This window comes from Poromitra crassiceps, assembly GCF_964638095.1.
Source record: "Poromitra crassiceps genome assembly, chromosome: 1".
In the NCBI taxonomy this organism is placed as follows: domain Eukaryota; kingdom Metazoa; phylum Chordata; class Actinopteri; order Beryciformes; family Melamphaidae; genus Poromitra; species Poromitra crassiceps.
This window is the reverse complement of record NC_139623.1, coordinates 107,050,912-107,074,204: the sequence shown is the minus strand read 5'-3', so window position 1 is coordinate 107,074,204 and position 23,293 is coordinate 107,050,912. Positions and strand designations below refer to the sequence as shown.

General features: G+C 43.4%; 1 protein-coding gene across 2 annotated transcripts in view; it reads left to right on the top strand.

Annotated features, from left to right (window-relative positions):
* Positions 1–23,293, top strand: part of paqr6 (progestin and adipoQ receptor family member VI) — a 68,563-nt gene that overhangs the window by 14,110 nt on the left and 31,160 nt on the right. Inside the window, exons 2-5 of one of the 2 annotated variants that reach the window (XM_083635897.1) lie at positions 6,185–6,227; positions 6,695–6,785; positions 15,996–16,288; positions 21,709–21,836. In XM_083635897.1, the coding sequence (XP_083492023.1) occupies positions 6,716–6,785; positions 15,996–16,288; positions 21,709–21,836 (491 nt within the window). In that variant the 5' untranslated portion in view covers positions 6,185–6,227; positions 6,695–6,715. The remainder of the gene's footprint in view (positions 1–6,184; positions 6,228–6,694; positions 6,786–15,995; positions 16,289–21,708; positions 21,837–23,293) is intronic. The other variant, XM_083635898.1, reaches the window with a different exon arrangement.

The window sequence follows — 23,293 nt, the reverse complement described above, 5'->3', positions numbered from 1 at the left end:
AAAGTACTAATAGAATGTGTGCTTTCTCTGTCTAAAAGAGTTAGTTTGTAGAGTTAGTAGTTATGTAGATATTAGCCGTTGAGTACAGCATGGTTTCAGCGTCTGGAAATTTATTCAGAGATAAATGGCTTTTTGTGAAATTCGATAGAAAAGTCACTTTAACCATTCATTTTTGGCATCAGTAAGACCGTCAGACATTCTAAACAATAGTTTTGAACAGTAATTTCCTCCATAACAGCAGGAAACACCCCTCTCATTCAAACTCCTCCCTCCGTGTGTCTTCTCCTCCTTCCTCCTGGCTCTACAGCGGGCGTGTCAGAAGCGCGTTGCTGCTGCCTGCCTGCCTGCCTGCGTGCCTGCCTGCCTGCTTGCCTGCGTGCGGACGCTCCTTGTGCGAGTCAAGATGGGCCGGGGAATGCGTGGGCGATGGGCAGATGTTGATTCTGGCCTTTCTGAGGTGTTTCAAAGTGTGTTTCACCTATAATCTATTTTGCAAATCGCTCTCCGCTCTCTGTGTGCTGCTGCCTGCGCGGTCGCTCTCGGGCAAGACAAGTGTGGATTACTGTAAAATCGCCTCGCCATTTCCTTGAATGGCTTGCTCCCGCGGCAGTTTTTTCTTTGATTTCGCTCGTCTGGGGGAGCACTGTCAACACTTAGTGGGTCGGTAAAATAGATTATACACATTCAATACCTCCAATAATTGTATAGGAGACGTAAAAGGGATTGATCAACGCCCCACCGTCAAAAAAAAAAAAACGATTTTTTTTTTGACGTATCAATACGTCGCTGGCAGTCAACGGTTGGATTCTGCTTGACGTATCAATACGTCGTTGGCAGTTAACGTGTTAAGCAGAAAATGTCCATGTCCCAGCCAGATTTGATAGAGCCTTCACCTGGATCCTTTCAAGTTTGGAGAGGGAAGTCTAAATTGGGCTAAATGTTTAATTTGGAGTGCAGTGTGAGCTGTGAGCACTTGTTCCTCGTCTTGATGAGGTTGCAGCAGGGGAATAGAGCACTTGTTCCTCGTCTTGATGAGGTTGCAGCAGGGGAATAGAGCACTTCTTCCTCGTCTTGATGAGGTTGCAGCAGGGGAATAGAGCACTTGTTCCTCGTCTTGATGAGGTTGCAGCAGGGGAATAGAGCACTTGTTCCTCGTCTTGATGAGGTTGCAGCAGGGGAATAGAGCACTTCTTCCTCGTCTTGATGAGGTTGCAACAGGGGAATAGTTGGAGCAGCTTGCAGGCGAACACTCAGTTATTCCACCACTGAGCACGATGAAAAGGTGTGTTTTTTGCCTAGGTATGAGCCCATAGGTCATGTTATTATTCTTTTTATTAGGTTTTGTAGACTGTTGTTTTTAGTGTCTTATAAGCCCATGCGGGCTGGGCACCCTGTGTGCATGACACTTAAAGGGGGACTTACCCCCCCAGATATGTGACAAAACGGCATGCTGCTTGATTAGAAAAAACCTATGGGAAAAACCAAGAAAAGGCAGCAAAGTTCGTCTCCTCTTGTCTCACTATAACCTTTGGCTGTGCTCAGACGGCTCAGACAGGAAACTTTGGATTTTCTTTTACCGGGAAAACGACGCCATTTACATTACATTACATTACGTCATTTGGCAGATGCTTTTATCCAAAGCGACTTACAATAACACATTTTTGTCAGCAATAGAGGAATCAACTATGGAGCACAGTCTATGACAACTACAAATTCTGAAGGAACAGTGGTACAAGTTTAGTTTAGGTTAGTAGTTTTTTTTGTTTTTTTTAGAAAGAGAGAGAAAGAAGTTAGATCAAGAAGGGCCCAGATGGAGCCTGAAAAGGTGAAGTAAGGTGTGTCTTTAGTCTTTTCCGAAAGATCGGCAGTGATTCAGCTGTCCTGACCGAAGGTGGAAGCTCGTTCGAGGTGCCAGGGACGAGAAGAGTCGAGATCGGGATGAGCGACTTTTGAGCCCCCGTAGCGAAGGAGGGGCGAGGCGACCTGCACTGGTGGAGGAGCGAAGGGAGCGCTGAGAGGTTTGGAACCTGACCATAGATTGCAGGTACAGGGGAGCTGACTGGTGTACTGCCCTGTAGGCCAGTACCAGTGTCTTGAATTTGATGCGAGCCGAGATGGGAAGCCAGTGGAGGTCCTGGAAGAGGGGAGTGACATGAGAGAATTTGGGTTGGTTGAATACCAGACGGGCTGGCTGCACCGTTCTGAATTAGCTGAAGCGGTCGGATGTCGGTGGCAGGTAGGCCGGCCAGGAGCACATTGCAGTAGTCCAGGCGAGAGATGATAAGTGACTGGACCAGGAGTTGAGTCGCTTCTCTTGTGAGAAAGGGATGGATTTTGCGGATGTTGTAGAGGGAGAACATACAGGAGTGTGCTGTCACAGCTATGTTGGCTGAGCAAGACAGCTGGTTGTCAAGGATCACCCCAAGGTTGTTACCTGTTTGGGAGGGAAGCACAGTGGTGTTGTCAATGGAGATGGAGAGATCTGCGAGAGGGCAGTCTTTCCCTGGGAGGAAGAGTAGCTCTGTCTTACCAAGGTTGAGCTTGAGGTGGTGGGCAGACATCCAGTCGCCAATGTCTTTGAGGCATGCAGAGATGCGAGCCTCGATTTGAGTGTCGTAGGGGGGGAAGGAAAGGAAAAGCTGGGTGTCATCAGCATAGCAGTGATAAGAAAAGCCATGAGAAGAGATCACATAGGCAAGAGATCTGATATAGAGAAGGAAAAGTAAGGGGCCCTGGACTGAGCCCTGGGGGACACCGGTGGTAAGAGGGCAGGATCTGGAGAGGGACCCTCTCCATAAGACCTGGTATGAGCGGTTCGAGAGATAGGAAGCAAACCAGGAGAGTGCAGAACCTGAAATGCCGAGGTCAGACAGAGGGGAAAGAAGGATTTGGTGGTTGACTGTATCGAAGGCAGCAGACAGGTCAAAGAGGACAAGGACAGAGGAGAGGGATGAGGCCTTAGCACTGTGAAGGGCCTCTGTGACAGCAAGAAGAGCTTTCTCAGTGGAGTGAGAAGCCTTGAAACCGGACTGCAGAGGGTCCAGGAGGTCATTCTGGGAGAGATAGAGAGAAAGTTGTTCGGATGCTGCTCGTTCGAGGGTTTTGGAAAGGAATGAGAGAAGAGAGACAGGTCTGTAGTTCTGGGGCCGGTTGCACCAACTGGTCTTAACTATGCCTGGTCGTAACTCCTACGTCGGTCTTAGTTAAGACCATGGACTTACGCCTGTTGCACCAACACGGCTTATGTCTGGTCTTAACTATGCTGGTCGTAGCAATGCGCGTCCATGTGAATTGCCAGGGAATGCCCCCTGATTGGATGATGTTGCAAAAAATGTGCCTCGCGACCTGCTTGGAGCACTGTGCCACTACGCTCTCTCAGCCACTACTGTAAAACACCCTCCCTCCTCTCAACCTCCCTCGCTCCGGGGGAAAAATGGCGGCTATTGAGCAGACAGAGTCAGTCTGGATGAAATTGAATGTAACGTTCCCAATTCTATGTATTAACTTCTAAAAAACTAACGGCAACATTTTGGAAGGCGGGTTAGGTTAACTAGTTAGTTATAATCTAACGTCGTGCTTTCAAAGACGGCGAACTGGCGGTGTTACGACGATGACGGTCAAAAAGGTCTCCGCGGAGATCTCTGTTACAGGCAGGCTCTACGCCTCCTCCTGACGAGGCGTAGGAGTTACGCCTGGTCTTAGTGAAAATAAGGCTTAAGTCGTCTTGGTGCAACCGGCGTAGCTGTTAGGTCGTAAAGTTACGACCAACTTAGCTTAAGACCAGTGTAAGACCAGTTGGTGCAACCGGCCCCTGAATAGCAGTAGGGTCAAGGGAGGGTTTCTTAAGCAGGGGCTTGACTCTTGCAGTCTTTAGAGCAAGCGGAACAAGACCAGACGACAGAGAGGAGTTTATGAGGGTAGTGAGGAAGGGAGATATGTCAGGTGAGATGGTTTGGAGGAGAGAGGAAGGGATAGGATCGAGGGGGCAGTAAGTGGCTCGGTTCGAGCTGATGAGTTTAAGCACTTCATCGGGAGAGAGAGGAGAGAAGGAAGGAAATCCAGGGACAGGGGGCCGAGAAGCAGGATTGGAGTCGGGAGTGTTAGTGAGGGTGCCTGGAGGATGGAAGGAGGAGCTGATGTCATCCACCTTTTTAGTAAAGAAGGTTACAAAATCATCAGCAGAGAGGGAGGAGGGAGGGGGAGGGGAGGGAGGGTTGAGGAGCGTGGAGAAGGTGGAGAACAGTTTACTGGGGTTGGATGCAGAGGACTGGATTTCAGAGATGAAGAAGGAGGTTTTTGCTTTGGAGACAGCAGAGGTGAAGTTGGAGTGGATAAGGTGGTAGGAAGAGAGATCTTCAGGGTGATGTGATTTTCTCCATTTTCTCTCAGCTGCCCGAAGCTCATGACAGTTTGCCCACCGCATCAAGAAAAATGTTATATGAGAGCTACAAAATCTTTATAAATATCAACAACTAGCCAATGCTGGTGGCCTGTATGGAAACAGCGTTGCTCAAAATGGTTGAAGGTTATATAAATTTGGTCATTCATTGGCAAACTACTCAACTGCCATTGACTCCCATGTAACTATCGTTAAAGTGACGGGAGCCGGCCGCAGCAGAACACAATAGGCAGGACAAACCCCCCGCTCTGAACACGCTCTAATGTAATCACAATGGGAGATTTCTGCATTGAGGTAAACACCTTAACTTGTCCAACTTGTCCTCTAGAACACTATGAAATCAGTTTTTCATTTTCGTTTGTGGGTTTTTCGTGATTCTTGTCAAAAGGTGCAGTGCGCCATGTAAAAGTCACCCGCTGCTTTTTCCTCTCGTTTAGCGCGAGACCAGAGTGGAGCGGAGTAGTTGCAGCTGGGCCGTACACACACAACATTCTCCCCTCTCCTTCCTCCTCTCTTCTCTCTCTCTCTCTCTCTCTCTGCACAATGAAGCGGTTGAGTGGTTCTCAATGTAGGGTCCGGGGACCACCAGCGGTCCTTGAGAGGATTCCAGGATTCTCTGTTATCTCTCAACCTATATGGAATTCTGGACAAAATCATATCTAGGCTACATAAAAAAAGAAAAAATATATTTGCATCTGAGAGAGCAAAACACAATGCCATTTCCTTCCTTTTATTTCTATTTATGATAGTGGCTTTTATTGATAGTATTCTGTTACATCACCACACGGCCATCTTGGTAGGAAAATAACAAGTGATTGTAATCAATTAACAGGGGATTACAATCAAGTGACACAAACAGCCAATGAACTGTGTGTATTATAGCGCCATATTGGTAGGAAAATGCTTGTGACATTGGTTAAAAGCTGAAAAAAAGTGTTTTGGGGGTTAGTTACACTTTAAATAAATATCTATCTGTAGAGGAAACTGCTTTTCAAAAGTCATATGATAGGGAAAATTGTAATCACATTAGCCTTTATTTGGACAATCACTAGTTAATATATTCATACACATTTGCATTTAAGTTACACATACGGTAGTTATTGTACATACATAGACAGACGTCATATTCAAATAGCCTGTAGCGCACATTTGCAGCTCCTCTCTATTTCAGAGCCAGAATACTGTACCCTGTCACCATGTTACTATGTCCTGTACAGAGCCAGAATACCAGATAGGTTGTCTGCAGATTAGCCTTCAAATGTGTGTCAAGACAGATGTAATCTGATGTGTGTCCTATAAGTATGTTTCTGTTTATTGCATGTAAGCCTGTGTATTCCATTCGTGAGTGAGTGCATCTCTTGGCCAAGATCGATGTTAAATACTTCATTTAAGACGACTTTTGACTCCTGGCTCCATCTTTTTGATCACAAGTGGTTTTCTTCAAGTGGTTTGCCGTTTACCTTTTGGATGTAAATTTCTATTCTATAACAACTGGCATCACAATATAGGATAACTGCATAACAACTGGCGTCATGAGATACAGGATGGAAATTTCAATTCTATAACACATAGTGTGTAAGATTTTAAAGAAAATATACCGAAAACATACTTCACACATTGTATGTTTCATTCTATGATCTTGGACAGTTCCGTCTCAATGTAAATTAAGTGTAGTCAGACCAGGGTAACTTTCCGCCCATTTGGCTGCACTCTGGTTCAGAACAGTACTGTGGACAGGAAAAAACAACAACACTCCATTTGTTCTTCTTGTCTCCTCTTGTTTAGCTTGTGCAGACGTTTCAGCATCGGCCTTCAGCTTCAGATTCTAGTGAGTGATGTGTTTTTATTTGTTGTTCTGTATCTTTCTACACCAGTGTGGGACATTTAAAACATATTTAGGGGGCAACATTTGCACCCACTGTCTAAAGAATGGGGGCCATTTACAAAATGTTGGGGGCACTTAAAAAAATAATCATTAGTGGATAAAGTTGCTAAAGCATAGTGTGAACAACAGCGCTGTTTGAGTGTGTTCTTCATTGTGTTCTTCTGGCAAGCTTGCAGGTGTTGAGTGTGTGTTATAGATGGAAATGGGTTGAATGAAAATAAAAATTGTCGAAATCTTGGGGGCAATTTTTGCCCCTTGATGGTTTTTAGGGGAATTGTGAGATTTCTTTGGCCCTTGCTAATTTCCTACACTGTTCTAGATCTGAGGTGTGTTTGAATTTGAGTGCACTGTTTACATTTTCTTAGACCTCTTCTATGTCATATGAACTGAGGAACAAAATGTACTTTCAGAAACCCATCCCACTGAACAAGATGGCGGACATGTTTCAGCTCTGTGACGTCTCTCCTGATGACATCAGCCCTAAGAATCTTTACCGTTACTGTATGTAGATTTATAATTTCCTCAGTTATCAGAGTCAACAGTCCAGACTCGACATGTAACTAACGTGCTTGAGCCTGTGTTCAGCTTCATAAAGTTTCTCCCTTCCATCTCCTATCACGCATGGCCGTTATAATCTAATCTGTATTCATGTTGCATGGATAGATAGTATTTCACCATTCAAATCAGCAGGGCAGCTCGCAGAACAACGCAAAGACATCCAAGTCTCAAGATGCAAATCACTGGCACCTCATGATGCTAATGACCTGGATCCAAGCTAGCATTTCTCACGCTGAGCAGTGAAGTCAACAGTAGCTATTGTCATGGACACAAGCTATGGCCTGTGTGGCACGATGAATACACGAGTTGTTACCAGCATGCATGCATGTTAGGGCGTAGAGTATTTGTGCATGTACAGTTGTCTTTCTGACCGTTTCCATGGCAGAATACTGTCTCTGTGTGTGTGTGTGTGTGTGTGTGTGTGTGTGTGTGTGTGTGTGTGTGTGTGTGCGTGCGTGCGTGCGTGCGCGTTTCATCTAGTACAATGTGTAACAGTGGTCCTTTGCCCCTGTACTCTCAGGCTTAGCCTGAACAAAGGCCACTTTGTCACAGTGAACAGGCCAGGGTCTGCAGCTTTGTCACAGTGAACAGGCCAGGGTCTGCAGCTTTGTCACAGTGAACAGGCCAGCGTCTGCAGCTTTGTCACAGTGAACAGGCCAGGGTCTGCAGCTTTGTCACAGTGAATAGGCCAGGGTCTGCGGCTTTGTCACAGTGAACAGGCCAGGGTCTGCAGCTTTGTCACAGTGAACAGGCCAGGGTCTGCAGCTTTGTCACAGTGAACAGGCCAGGGTCTGCGGCTTTGTCACAGTGAACAGGCCAGGGTCTGCAGCTTTGTCACAGTGAACAGGCCAGGGTCTGCAGCTCAGTCTCCTCTCATGCCACACCGCCAGAGGAGCCCCTCTATGAGCTGTCATGACAGGAGAAACGTCGAGGGCAAGAGAGCTGCCCAAACTTTGAAGAGCACAGGGCTGTATGTGAATAGAAGAGGCACAGGGCTGTATGTGAATAGAAGAGGCACAGGGCTGTATGTGAATAGAAGAGGCACAGGGCTGTATGTGAATAGGGCAGAGGCCAGAGTTATGGGTTTGATTAAGGGATGCACGATGGGGATGGGACAATTGACGATCAAATCATATATTGGCGATTAAAGAGCTGATCGCCAATTGGTTTTTCCTCCACTGATAGGTATATTTTTTATAGGTCCCTTCAAACAAAAACAAACTTTCTTACTTTTTACATTTTAAAGTATATATAATGATGTACTTGAATGCTATAAACCAAGGGTTTGTATGGCAGTGTATCATGTGTAAATGTTGCATTCTCTGCACATTCAACCCCTATGGACTGTGTGCTGCAGCCAGGCTGGCAGAGAGGTCCCCTTCCCCAGCCCCATAAATGTTGCAAAATTCATCTGAAATAGCTCCCCAATGGATACAAACACATGAGCATATACAGATCCTTTCCAAAAAATTTGAATATCATGGAAAAGTTTATTTTCCATAATTCCTTTCAAAAAGTGAAACTTTATTATAGATTCATTACACACAAAGTGAAATATTTCTAGCCTTTATTTGTTTAATTTTTCATAATTTTGGCCTACAGCTCCAGAAAACCCCCAAAACAGTATTTCAAGAAATTAGAATAGTGTGAAGAAAATCAGCAGTTACTTCTCAGTTATGACTGACTCCAGCCTCAGTCCACTCCCTCTGAATCGCTGCCAAATTTTTGAATCGTCTGCTTGACAATCCGCTGAAGCCCACGGTCATCCATGGTATGTCCATGATATTCAAATTTTTTGTAAAGGATCTGTATGTGTTTGTTATATGTGTCTGACAGCCTCCACCGGCTGCTTCGCGTGGTGGAGGCTGCACAGCCATTGTGCAGCATGGCCAAGTTGGCTGCACATTTTAGTCTCTGATTTTTCCCACTCACGTCACACGGCACGCCTCGCCTGAAGTTTTCTCGCGCCCCCCCAGGGGAGACGTGCCCCACACTTTGAAAACCGCTGCTATGTATGGTTTCTTTACATTTGTATTGTTTGTAACCATAGGAGCAAACAGGCTTGTGATTTGAGTTGTAATAGCAACATTTAAAAGAGCACATTGTCCATCTAGAAGTCCTACTCTTCACAAATGTCTTTAAGATGTAAAAAAAGAAAAACATTTGAAGGGTCCTAAAAAAAAAGTTGCATCGTACTGTATACCTTTAAGGCAATTTTAACTACGGTAACTTGCTATCATAAGACATTATAAAAATAATATTTAGAGTCTGCGCCCCACTGTGCATTTAGAGATGTTTCTGGCGCAGCATGTCCGCCCACAGAGCCCCGTTAATCAGCATGAGTGTGTGTGTGTGTGTGGGGGAGCCGTGCATACAGCAGCATTCCTCTCCTGTCTTCTCTCCTCAGCGAGTGTCAAGTCAACCAGAATGTAAAAGTAGGTCTTCCGCAGCGGCCTTTCAAAATAAAACTTTTATTGTAATGTTAACCTTAATATTACTTTTGAGTAATGCTATGCTTTAGAGACTAGTTTCACTCATTATGTAATCTTAACATCACAAGTATTTTGATACAAGTGTAAGCTATCGTCATGGAGCAAGGCTGCTTCAGAATGCAGTCAATGCACAGTCGGTGTCTCTGTTCATCTTTTCTCTTATAAATGCATAATCTACGTTTGTTCTTCTGTATGCTGTATTCAATAATATGATCGATTGTTTTTGACATTTTTCAATGCCATTAATTAGGAATAAGTCTCATTATCATTAAACAAGGCTAGGTTGAAACCTAGCATATAGCCAGCGCAGAAAAGCGTTGACAAGCCTGTTGGTTGTAGCAGGCAGCGACATAATTGTTAATGTGGAGGGCTGTCAGTGGCAAAAGTATGAAGGATATAATGGAAAATCAGTATGGTAAGGCAGCCCTAGAAAATAATTGTGTAATTATCTACTTGCATTTAAAAAAATTTTTTATTATAATACATTTGTGTGTGTGTGCGCGTGTGTGTATTTATTGTGAAATTCTAAAAGATGTGTATTAGTCGCATTAAAAAGACCCCACCACTCTGTATAGCCTCATGGTGCCTTTTCAACTTCTATTGTTCTAATTACATCTCTCCCAGTTAGCAGTATCCCAAAATAATAAGTTCATGATGAAATAGCCTACGCCACGGTGTGGTGCGGGCTTTAAAAAAAACTGCAAAACAGGTCCACACAAGCTGTGTGATGGGGTCTGGTGAAGATTTGACAAAATTCTATGGCGGAAAATCTAGTTAGACGGAAATGGGCATGGTCTATATAGAAAGAATGTTGATCGCAGAAGCTATGGTTCCAAAGTTATGGACCAAAATGTAAAGAGGGCAGCTATAGCGCCACCATGAGGTCAATCGGTGTCATTTTTTAGGCCAGAGTAGAAGAGTACTCTATGAACCTATGTACCCAATTTGGGAACAGTCGCTCTTATGGTTTGTGAGCTACGGGTACTTATTGTTGCCATAGTGCCCCCTATAGTCGAAATAGCTGCACACCTGTACCAAGGTTTATTCGCAACAGACACTGCGTTCCGGAGTTAGGGCGATTTTTGTGAATTAGGCCACACCCGCAAAAGTTCGGAAGTCGATTATATCGCAACGGTGCGGTCTTGCAAAAAAAAAAAAAAAAAAACGCAAAATAAGTTTTGTGCAGGACAGTCTACACACGCTGTGTGATGTGGTTTGGTGAAGATTGGACCACATTTGAAGGAGAAATAACGAAAAAACGCTTTTGGAGAAAATTCAAAATGGCGGAAAATCTAGTTTGGGAAATGGGCAGGGCCTCTATCAGCAGATGCGGAATGACCCAAGGAATCCAGGGAAAATTTTAGAATTTAGAATTTTGATTGTATATGCTACGGTTCAAAAGTTATGGACCAAAACGTAAAGAGGGCTGTTATAGTGCCACCTAGTGTAATTTTTCCACCCATAGTAAAAGGTGACTCTGTGAATCTACCTACCAAGTTTGGTAGCGGCAGGTCTTATCGTTTCTGAGTGGGACCAAATCGGCTTGCAAATTGGTGACTACATTAAATTGGGTCGACATACCCTGTTATAGGGCCTGCGCCCTGTGTGCGCTGGCCAAAAATGTACATTAAAATTACAGCCAATTAATACGTTATGGCAATTGGATCGCCTATTGGTGGTCTTGAGTAACCACGATTGGACGATATGAAAATAGAAATGATTGGCCAACCCAAATGCACGATGATATCGGCGCAATGATATCGCCACGTTATCGGTATGGGCTAATAAAGACTTTAAAATGAAATATCGATGTCAGCCTGATATGACAGAACTGCTGATATCATCCAAGTCTGTAAGGTGAATTTTGGCTTTGTTTGAAAGAAAATGTTACATAAATAAGAAATATGAAGTAGTTTTCTTATTTTGCCCAGTGAAATGTGTACATTGTGAAAAGCATTGTATTTATGTCTGCATCTGCCAGGGCCATCACGATATAGGCATAATGTTTTAATTCTACTACAGAAGAGCCTTGATGTTCTCTCAAATTAGGTGTGGAGGAGGAGGAGGTGTGGGGGAGAATTGTGCATATATCGACATCAGCAATCGGCACATGGGTTGGAAAATAGCATATCAGCAAAAAAAAAGATATAAAAAAAAATCCCATAATCGTGCATCGTTAGTTTGATTCCAACTTCAGCCTCCCATATGATGAATACTCTCTGGGCAATGTGAGGAACTTTCAATAAAACATCCATCAACTACATATTAGATTCTGAGAGTACAGTAGCAGTAGTTTTTAACACCCAATTTAATACTACAAGGAGCCAAAACCTCCATCCTGTGTTGACATTAATGGTGTTTTAATGATGTAGGGGGGAGGAGAGAGAGAGCGATCTGTCCAAGACGACATGTGGTCGTGTCTCATCCTGTTTCAAAACACACTGGCGTGCTTGTCCCCACATCTTGTATAATCTGGTTGTGTGTGTGTGTGTGTGTGTGTGTGTGTGTGTGTGTGTGTGTGCGTGTGTGCGTGTGCCATGCACGAGCGCCTGCACGTGTATGTCAGACAAGTATTTCCTGTTGCTCAGATCCTCCCTCACATTTCACACTGAGTCTCCCTATTGCATGTCCCAACTTTTGTATTTAGTAATCCCAGTGATGTCCTGCTAAAATAATGTCCGCTTGCAACTTGCCGAACTGTAATTCCCAACAGCGGACGAGAGATTGTTAGAAAAAAATAATTGTTCGGTTGTTTTGCCAGCCAAATGCTGTCAAAGCAGTGCATGCCTGGAATATTGAAGAAACAAAAGCCATCTTATGACAACTTTCCCCTTCTCTCGACAGAGAAGGAAAGCTCTGTAATACTGCCTCTCAAGAACATGTTATTGCCATGCTAGCTTTTGTTAACAGCCCTCTACCATGTGACAATGGCCGTCATTCTCTGAGTCGATGCCTGTGTACATCTCAAGAGGAGGCACAATGGGAGATTGTTCCCAATGTCAGTTCCAGTCGACAAAGTCATCCCACTTAAGGGCTCTGTCCAGTGGTGGCTGGTGAGCTTGGAACCAGGGGAGGAAGCTAGTGCGCCGACCGAAGGTCGCCGCCCCCTTTTTTTTTTTCACGTGTGCGCGCGCGCGTGTATTTGCCATGTTTCCCATCCTGTCAAGCCTCTTAGCTTTCCACCCAGTGAGGAGCATTGCATTAGCACCCAGTGAGAGGACTACAGGACGGAACAGCACCTGGCACCTGAGGCGGTCCCAGGGAAAATATGACGTGTGCTCTGCTGCTGATACGCTCACCCACAAGCAGTTTTTGCCCAAAAACGCCCAAATCTCATTTTAAATTAGCATTAGGATTAGACTGTTGTGATGTCATTATTCAGTTTTAACCATCAATAATTGTTCCTTTTCTCATTATTTCATTTCTCAGAGTAAATACTGTATATTTATTTCGAGATTTCTGTCAATTATTTGTGCTGTTATGGTTATAATTAGCCTAGTTACTCACTTCTACACTATCTTAGATTGTGTTACTTATGGATGGCATGGAATTATAGTGAAAATAGATTATCCCCCCTTTTTGCTGGGGACCCCACTTTAAAAACCACTGGCTTAGGCTAGAACTGTTGCGAGAAGGTTTCAGGATTTATCTCTATGCATTAGGCTGTGATTACTATTTATATAAATCTATTTATTCACATAGATTCATGATATATTATGGTATACAGCCTACCTGTGACATCAATGTTTTGATTCATCCTATGATGTCTCACACTCAGGTGTGCTTTCACAAGACAGGTGTTGTCCATTCAATCAGCTAACCTGTCTTTATAATGGCTGTCTTGCACTGTTTGTATGATACTTGACAAAGTCTATGGCCGAAACTGTTGTCAAATAGCGTTAAATTACACTTAATTGCATCTGGAACGAGAGTGTGTCTTCCTGTGAACAGTGCTGCACTACTCATTTAGTTATCAACTTTGGAGCGTTATTTACCCCCCCTTCCCGACATCCTAGGTTGACATGCTTCATCCCAATCGATTCCTTATTTCTTCTACTTTCATATGATATAAAGATCACCACTCAAGCTTTAAAATTGAGCCCGCTGTCAGCTATCGATTTACAGGCCAAATTCAGTTAAAAAATGTGTGAATCTAAAGTTCGCGGGTTTTAGTATAAGAAATTACAGGATGAAACTTCAATACGACAAAAATAGCGCTGCTCGGTGAACCATTTCCACGCCGAATTTAATAGAAGGTTCGGATAACTTGAAATCAATTGACTTACTTGAATATCCGTGCTGTCTGTAGGGGAAACGCTGCAGTCGAGACGTTGCAAATATTCCAGTTTTCTGACATTGCAAAAAGCCCGTATCGCGCAGATCGTCTCCCCGCAACTCAAAACTCGTTTTGGTGGTAATCCAATATCAACGACTGTCTGGCTTGTGAACACTTACTGATTGATAAAAAAGTAAATAAAAATAAGAGGGAAATATGATATGCTGCTACTGTCTCAGTAAATCCTTCCTGTCAGGTCAAGCAGTGGATTTCACCTCCTTGATTCAGCGTGACCACAGACCAGCCAGTGGAACAACGTTGCCGATTTTCAGACGTATTCAGCATTGGACAATACAGAATGTCAATCAATGTCAAGCAATCTATCAATCAAACAACAACCAATTAGGGTTTCACCTGGTTTCACGGGCTAAGGGAGAGCTCCCCTCCTCCTCAATCTGATTCGTTGGAAAACACATCACTCTCACTGTTTTCTGTGAATTGCAAGTCTTTTTCAACCAATCTTATTTTTTCATTAGATAAATTACCAAATAAATCAAGCCCACAGGGTGGGTGTTTTTTAATCCCCTCCCCCATGCTGGGACCAGAGCCAGAGTGACTCGTCTGCATGGAGCTATATAATGAATGAAAAAATGAGCGTCTGCACATAAGAAAAAACACATTTGATTGATATTTTATTATAAAAAAAAATATGAAAAATGAAAAATATAAAAATAAAAATAAAAAATATATTTTTTTAACACATTGAGTGCCAGCCATGTTTTCATTCCTGTAGGTAAGTTGTGCCAGGGGTGTTTTTGACGATTCTGGCTCATTTTAGAACAGCCGAGGATTCTTTTCTGTTAAGAATTCATGAACACCAATCATCTAAAAATAACTAATAGAATGTGTGCTTTCTCTGTCTAAAAGAGTTAGTTTGCAGAGTTAGTAGTTATGTAGATATTAGCCGTTGAGTACAGCATGGTTTCAGCGTCTGGAAATTTATTCAGAGATAAATGGCTTTTTGTGAAACAGTCACTTTAACCATTCATTTTTGGCATCAGTAAGACCGTCAGACATTCTAAACAATAGTTTTGAACAGTAATTTCCTCCATAACAACAGGAAACACCCCTCTCATTCAAACTCCTCCCTCCGTGTGTCTTCTCCTCCTTCCTCCTGGCTCTAACAGCGGGCGTGTCAGAAGCGCGTTGCTGCTGCCTGCCTGCCTGTCTGCCTGTCGGGCAAGACGAGTCTGAAATGGATTACTGTAAAATCGCGTCGCCATTTCCTTGAATGGCTTGCTCCCGCGGTGTGTGTGTGTGTGTGTGTGTGTGTGTGTGTGTGTGTGTGTGTGTTCGCGCGTTGCTCCGCGGCTCTGGGGGGAAGGGATCTCTGTCCGTTCTGTGTGTGTGTCTCCGGGTTTCTGACTGTAAAATCGCCAAGCCATTTCCGCGGGAGGCGGCTGCTTTTGGTCCCGTGGCTTTTGGGTCCCGTGGCTGTGGCTTCTCTCTGTCTCTGTCGCCACTTAGTGGTCGGTAAAATAGATTACACACATGCTCTTGCTCCAAATAGTTATCTCGAAGATGTAAAAGGGGTTGATTGATGTCCCACCGTCAAAAAAAAAAAATGTTTATGTAAGACGAGTTAGCTCGTCCTTGGCACTTAAGCGCTGGATTATGTAAGACGAGTTAGGTCGTCTATGGCACTTAATGAGTTAATATATTTTTTTTTATATATAAAATCCCCAATCTAATAGAGGAGGACCATCCTCCTATGCCTCACTGGAAAAACCTCCTCTGGGTCATACAAACTTGAATGTTGATAACCATTGCGTGAGCAGTGAGCACCACAAAGATTAAACACTAACCAGAACTCCAGTGTGTCAGAGGACTTCGGTGATGTCCAGGCATCACCTATCACCCTTATTTAACAACTATATAATCATCACTTTTGTATTTTAGCGGCCAATTCCAATGACCAGTTTTGTAACACAATCATTTGAAAGTATGCATTTTACCCAAAACCTTCTATGAATAACCGCACATGCATGTGTAAATAAATCATAGTCTTCATCCAAACATGGTTATCACATCATAGTGTGTGCATAGTGACTGATGTCCTTTTGCTGCCTGCATGAAAAAAGTTTTCATTGAGGCAGCATAAAAGCCGCCTTCTGTCTAGCTGTTTCTAACCATATATACAGTATTAAAAAATAATGACCTATTTAGAATGTTTATTTGATGATTGTTGGTGGCTGATAGGGTCCATGCCTAATTCACAGTCTAAACTTTCTGGCACTAAAAGCCACAGATGTTACGAATTTTTTGAAGAGGCCAGGAATTATTTGATGATCTTCGCATTGTGTCTGTTTCTTGCGTGTCTTGCAGTGTTTCCAGTGTGGCGGGGCGGTGGGGACAGTGGTGGTGGCGGAGGCCGATGGAGCCAGGGCTGGGGCTGGGGACGCTGCTTGCGATGGGAGCCAGCAGGGCCAGGAGAAGGGGCCCAGGTCCAAGCATTTGACTGCCCCGTCTGGTTAGTCCTCTGCCGCGGAGGACGGGCCAGGTTCCGGGAGGTTTGCCAGAGGGGGAGGGTTGCTATCAAGTTGCCCAATTTGCCCACAGACATGCTCAGCATCAAACTCCCCCAGCTCAGCCTCTTTGACATCCACCAGGTCCCAAAGGTAAGTCAAGTGGGAAATTTCCCCAACAGCGTTGAAGAACATTAGGTCATCATGGGTGTTACAATGTCAGATCATTGTACATTTAGTACATACATAGTATAACAAAATCTTTCTCCATACGTGCTTGTGTCTGTTAGAAACATCAAACAACAAACAACAAAACAAAATCTACCCAATTCTTCTATTTATTCTCAAACAAACCACTGCTGCTGAAAGAAATGAAATGCATCATTTCCTGTGTGCAAGAGTATTTTTCCATGGGAAGACTAAACTGACACTGGCTATTTGGAACCAGTGTTTCCTATTCATTAATACATTTATGGCGCCACACCACAATGGGATTTTGACCGCTACAACAGATGTTGACGGAGTTTTTTTCCCCTCGCAAAACTCCACATTGGCCCTCTGTCTCTCTCTCTCTCTCTCTCTCTCTCTCTTAAACACACAGGACAGCTGAGTGATGATTGAGCGATATCAGGGCCAATCAGAGGCAGAGTAGAATGGGTTAGATCAGAGCCGTGTAAGAAGAGTTGCGACATCTCCATTCACTCCAATGGACCAGTTTTTTACTCTCAAGAGTTCCAGGAAGTAAGGTCCTGGATTAAGCAGCACTGTCGAGTTGCAGCAAAATGGACAGTTTGTGTTGTCCTTTGAACGTTTTCTTTTCTTGAATCAACATTATCAGCTTGATTCCTGGCTGTTCATTGGCTAATGAGTCTCGCATTTTGGTCCTCCGCTGACGCCACTCTCTCTCTAGAGCAGTGTTTCCCAACCAGGGGTACATGTACCCCTAGGGGTACTTGAGCAGCTTGCAGGGGGTACTTGGAAAGATTGGGGATTACAATTTATTTACAAAATGATTAAAACATCATTCCAAGTAATTTCATAGGCCCATCTTAGTAAAACTGATGACTTTTTCCAATTGAAAACAGTTAGAATTGTATTAAAGGATGGGTTTTCCGTGGGGAATATGAATATATATTAAATCTCACGCCCCTAAGGTTTTCGAATCCGTTGAAATTTTTGAAATTGGATATTCACTGCCAGAGATATCAAGCATCTCTCACATATTTTTTGGGCCAGCCGACGCGTTTCGCGTCATCTGGCCTAAGTCCGCCTTGCGGAACTCGTGCACCTATGAACTACAACTGTTGTTGGCCATGGTCCCGCCTCTAGAGGTCCTCCACGCCCCTTCAGAGGCCTTGACCAAAACAAAAACGCAGCCATCTTTCCAACCGCCTAGCCTGCTGTAGCTAATATTAGCTTCCCATAGTTCCTTGCAAAGAGACCATTATCTCGGGAACGGAAGCACTAATCGACACGGGACTGACGGCATTGGAAAGCTCGTCAAATTTTACATCTAGTAGTAGGTGGGTTGAAGTAACGAAATCAACGCTGAGCAATGTACCCGTTTTTACACATTTTTACAGAAAATAGTTACAACATCAGATGCGCGTAACTCCTACGAAAATGCCTTAAAATGCATGAAAAAAAATTTATGAAGACATCTCCCGACATATATACTACCGTTTACATTTGGTGCAATTTGGAGGCAATTTTATTTTCGATTTATTTCTTGTTCTTTGTATATTTCATTGTCGAAGCCTTCTTCTTCTTCTTCTTTGAGTTTTATGGCGGTTGGCAAACATATATGTGTATTACCCCCACCTACTGGAGTTTGATATCAGCCAAATGCCTGAGGGGTGGGCATAAAAACGAAGGCCACGCGAGCCCAGTGCATTGTGGGAAATGTAGTATTTCGAGTCCCCGCACCCGCACCTCCCCCCCACCACCCCCCCCCCACACACAGAGTGGATTTCGGTTGATATCTCTGTGAGTAAACCTCCAATTTCAAAAATTTCAACGGATTCGAAAACCTTAGGGGCGTGAGATTTAATATATATTCATATTCCCCACGGAAAACCCATCCTTTAAAGGGGGTAATTCAAATGATTTTCATCTAATAATCAGATGTGTTAGATAGGCCTACTAAAAGTTTAATATAATTTTAATAAAACAAATTTCAGAAAATCATCGACACACATGAGTGAGGGGGTACTTTGGCATGGCAAAACAGCTCAATGGGTACATAAGACCAAAAAGGTTGGGAACCACTGCTCTAGAGCAGTGGTTCTCAAATGGGGGTCCGCGGACCCCCAGGGGTCCGTGGCACTTTGCCAGGGGGTCCGCGAAAAGTTTTCAGGTAAAAAAAAAAAAAAAGTTAAAAAGTTAACACGTTAACTGCCAACGACGTATTGATACGTCAAGCAGAATCCAACCGTTGACTGCCAGCGACGTATTGATACGTCAAAAAAATCGTTTTTTTTTTTTTGACGGTGGATCGTTGATCTGGCCCTTTTGCATCTTCTATTATACTGTTAGAGCCGCCGGGCGTGTGCAATCCATTCCGCCGACCCACTGAGTGGCGACGGTGCTCAGACTATTGAGTGTTGTTTGGCCAGAAACGCACGCATTCCAGCTGAGCTCAACCGAGGACCCAGAAGCGAACGAGCCTCATTCTCATACTGTAGGCGAAAACCTTTCACACGGGCGCACGGCGGTGGGGGGTTCCAAAGGTGGACTGGGTGGAAAGCACACTTTGAAGCGCGCAGCATAAAGCCTAGAGTCACACAAGGCTTCGTCAAAGCTCTCAACCGAAAATCCAAGAACGGATTAAGCCACATCCACGCTCGCCGACGAGGGGCCGCCAGACAGGGAGGCTGCTGCTCACTGCTCAGACAGGCAGGAGAGACTGGCTTGTGACTGACAAACGCTGCTGAAATCCACCAGACACGCCAACGGAGGGAGGAGTTGTAAGGAGAGGGGGTGCGGGTGCTGCTATGGAGGAAATTACTGTTCAGAACTATATTGTTTATGTCTGATGTCTCACTGATGCCAAAAATAAATGGTTAAAGTGACTGTTTGATATTGAATTTCACAAAACTGTGATTATCTCAGCTTTTTGTCTCAGACGCTGAAACCATGCTGTACTCAACGGCTAATATCTACATAACTACTAACTCTACAAACTAACTCTTTTAGACAGAGAAAGCACACATTCTATTAGTACTTTTGTGAACTTTGTGTTGACAAACTCCAAGCAGAAAATTATCCTTGGCTCTTGTAAAATGAGCCAGAATCCTCAAAAAAACCCTCTGGCAAAAGCTACCTACAGTAAAAAAAAAAGGCTGGCAGTGAATGTGTTAAAAAAAAAATGTTTTTTTTTTATTAATTTTTTTTTTATACATGTTACTTATTCCTTCTCAAACTACTTCCTACATGGTGCTAGTCTATCAAAAATATATTGGCTGTCATTGATTGTGTTGCATAGTGGTTTTCTGTACTGTTGACAAATTGTGATATTGTAAGTCGCTTTGGACAAAACAAAAGCGTCTGCTAAATGACGTAATGTAAATGTAATGTAATAAAAAAATAATTAAAAAAATTGTGCAAAATCTTCATAGTTCAACGAAAATAGTTTATGCTTTAAATCTAAAATAGTTCATGGATTACATTCTAATAACAAACCTATCAAATTAAAAGTCGAGCACGTTACCGTGGAAACAATTAAGCTTAGCCCAAAATCACAAATCAGAATGAGGGGGTCCCCGGTATATTTTCTATCTTGTAAGGGGTCCTTGGCTGAAAAACATTTGAGAACCTCTGCTCTAGAGGACACTAGGTTAGATGTCGTTTTAAAGACACGTGATCGATTAAATGCATCATGATTCATTGTGGGGGAGGCGGACGCCTCTCCTCGTAAAGTCCGCTGTCCGTAGCCAGCAGCCAGGAAATACACATCACAGCAAGGAGCGATGCTTCTTATCGCATCTGCTTAAAAAAAAACTCGCTGCATCGGCAGCGGTCGTCAGACTGACAAACAGCAGTCTGTGAAGCACTGGGGAGCAGGGCTGCGTGTGTGACCAGGTTAAAGACCGCTAATATCAGCCAGGCACCGTTCACTCGTTACACATCAAACAATCTGGGAAGCCAGAGCAACGGCGCGGGAAGCCCGGTGCGGTAGGGGCTGCAGCACCCCCTGGTGGCAAGAGATGGAATTTTCGAAATTGTTGAATTTGGCTCGAGTGTGTAGTGGATATATTCTCTATAGACGATCTTTGCTCAACGATCCACACAATGTGAAGCGTGCACTCTGGGAAATGCTGAAGTTTTATTTACTTAGCCTCACGTTGAAACTAGTGTTTACATAGCTGTGTTTACTTTGTTCACGGAGTCGGAGACACGCTTTGTGAAGAGAAAGAGATACGAGATGACAAGACTGAGGAAAAAAGAAAGAGAAGATGGGAGGAATAGCAGGTAGGCTATCACTGTCCCTGATTCCTGAGGGTAAATTGAGTAATGCTGCAGAGAAGAGGAGAAGATACTGAATAATGACATCACAACAGTATAATCCTAATGTTAATTTAAAATTAAATATTCCTCTAAATATGGCTAAAAGTAAAAGAAAGTCCAAAAAAACTTTAAACTTTTTTATTAACGTTAAAACGTTAAGTCCCTTCCTTACAGCACCCCCTACTTAAAAGTACTTCCAGCGTGGCTGAGCCAGAGTCTATTTTTCTGGGTTCCCAGATTGCACATCAAATGGCATCAAAACAAGTCCATCTTCTGCTTGACTGCCTGGAAAGTATGTCATACCACACTTACTGTAAAGACTGAGCAGCCCTTCACTGCACTTCACGTTCTTCACGTTCTCTCTTTTAGAAGAGAACGGAGAGGAGCCAAAGTCACTCCCTCTTCAGGCATATAATGCAGCATACGAACAAGGGATTTCATCTGCCATTCATTTTCCCATCTACATTTCGTAAAATGCTTGTAAAAATTGTTTTACTTGGTCAAACCGAGCGATTCAGCTATATTTAGAATCAGAGACCATATAACGTTTCACTCTGGTCAAAAATAAAAATGCTAAATTTTATTTATTTTTTATTTTTGGTCCCACTCCAAATGAAACATTATCATCAATTCTGTTCTCCCTATCATGCATTCCATGTATGGCTTTACACAAAATATGGAGAAACATAGTCATACATTTGCCACATTCGTTTAATGATCCAAATTAGGTGTCTATTCTGTATAAAACAACCCAATCTAAAGGGAACATCACTGTTGTACATATTATGTATAATAAATAATCAAAATTAGGAGGAAAACATTTTAATTTCATTTTTTGGCTGCTGTTGAATAACTTTTTTGTTATATGAAAAAGAGACTATAATATATGAAAATGTCATGGATTGTTACTTTGATCAAAACAGGGACACAATTAGCTGACCCTGACCTCCCTGTAGATGGGGGCAAGTGAAAAGAGAATTTGTGTAGTATAGTATAGTATAGTATGTATTGTATAGTATAACACATTGTCATTACTTTCTCACATGGGCTGTCTGTTGGGCCTTCAGGTGTTCCGAGAGGATGGGATCATCTCTGGCTACCGTCACCCCCGGAGCTCAGCCATGCACTGCCTCCTCAGCAGCTTCCAGATGAACAACGAGACGGTCAACATCTGGACCCACTTCCTGCCAACGTGGTGTGTACAACTGGGAAATGGCACATGGGACTTTTTTCTATCTCTGAATCTTTCTTTGTGTTGTGTGTGTATGCCCTGTTGCACTTGATTCCTGACTTTTCAAGTCATATTGACCACTTTCTCCTTGCCTGGACGCATCCTTGCCTGTTATTATTATTCATGTATAGGCACCAACGACGTTACAGCTCGGCAGTCAGAACTTGTGAAAACAGAGTTTAAAGCTCTCCTGGCTATCCACCCTGTTGGACACTGAGAAACAGATCATCATCTCCGGCCCTCTCTCCACTTATCGACGGGGGGCTTCTGAAAGGTGGTCCAGACTGTTCGCCTTTCACACCTGGCTACAAGGTTATTGTAGGCCCTTAAGTATCCCATTTGTCAATCATGTTGACTTGTTCTGGGAGAGGCCCAGCCTACTGAAACATGATGGTCTCCACCCCAACCTGATAGTAGCCAGGTTTCTCTCTGACAACATTGCGTCCACATGCGCATGGTTTCATATTGATATGCTGTGTAGAGGGTACCGCTGATCCATACTCCCCAGCTATTGATTCCAATAACATGGTGCTGAATGGATCTGGCAGTATTTTCTACACGGCATCTATACCAACTTTGATGTGTAGCCGTTATACCGTGAATACCTCCAGACAGTACTCTAATTTCAGAAACCCAGCTAACGTTCTTCTAACTGTACCCCCCGAACCAGTCGGTTCTTGTAACATGGCCCTACAGAATGTAGGAACTTAAGTCATTACTATTAATGACTTTATTTCAGATCAAAACATTGATTTCCTGTTTCTTGTAGAAACCTGGCTCACCTCAGATAGTGCGGCTGTACTTCTTGAGACCTGTCCACCAAATTATAATTTCTTCCATTCAGTTAGACAGGGCAAACGAGGGGGCGGAATTGCCACCATCTTCTCAAATAAATACAGCTGTACTAGGGTGAGTTTTGGCAAATTCTCCTACTTTGAATACCGTATATTGCTTTCACTCTGAAGGCTGATTTAGTTCTACTTCTACTCTCACATTATACCGCCCACCTAAACTGTGGGCAGGTTTTCTCGACCAGTTTTCAGAACTTATGTCACTTAGTATTACTAGTTCTGATCGGATAATTGTAAATGGTGACTTCAATATCCATGTGAACAAGAAGACTGATGCTAAAGCCAAACAGTTCCTCCACATTTTAGACAGCCTAGAGTTAGAACAGCATGTTAACAGGGCCCACACACAATCATGGTAATACTCCTGATCTTATTATCTCCAGAGCGATCAATATCATTCATGTGTTGGTGAACAATATTAATGTGTCTGATCATCCTTTAACTCATTGAGTGCCAATGACGTCTAAAGACGTCAATTAAAATAGTAACGTAGAGTGCCAATGACGTCTAAAGACGTCAATTGCGTTTTTTGACGGTGGGACGTGGATCAAAGCCTGATGCATCTCCTGT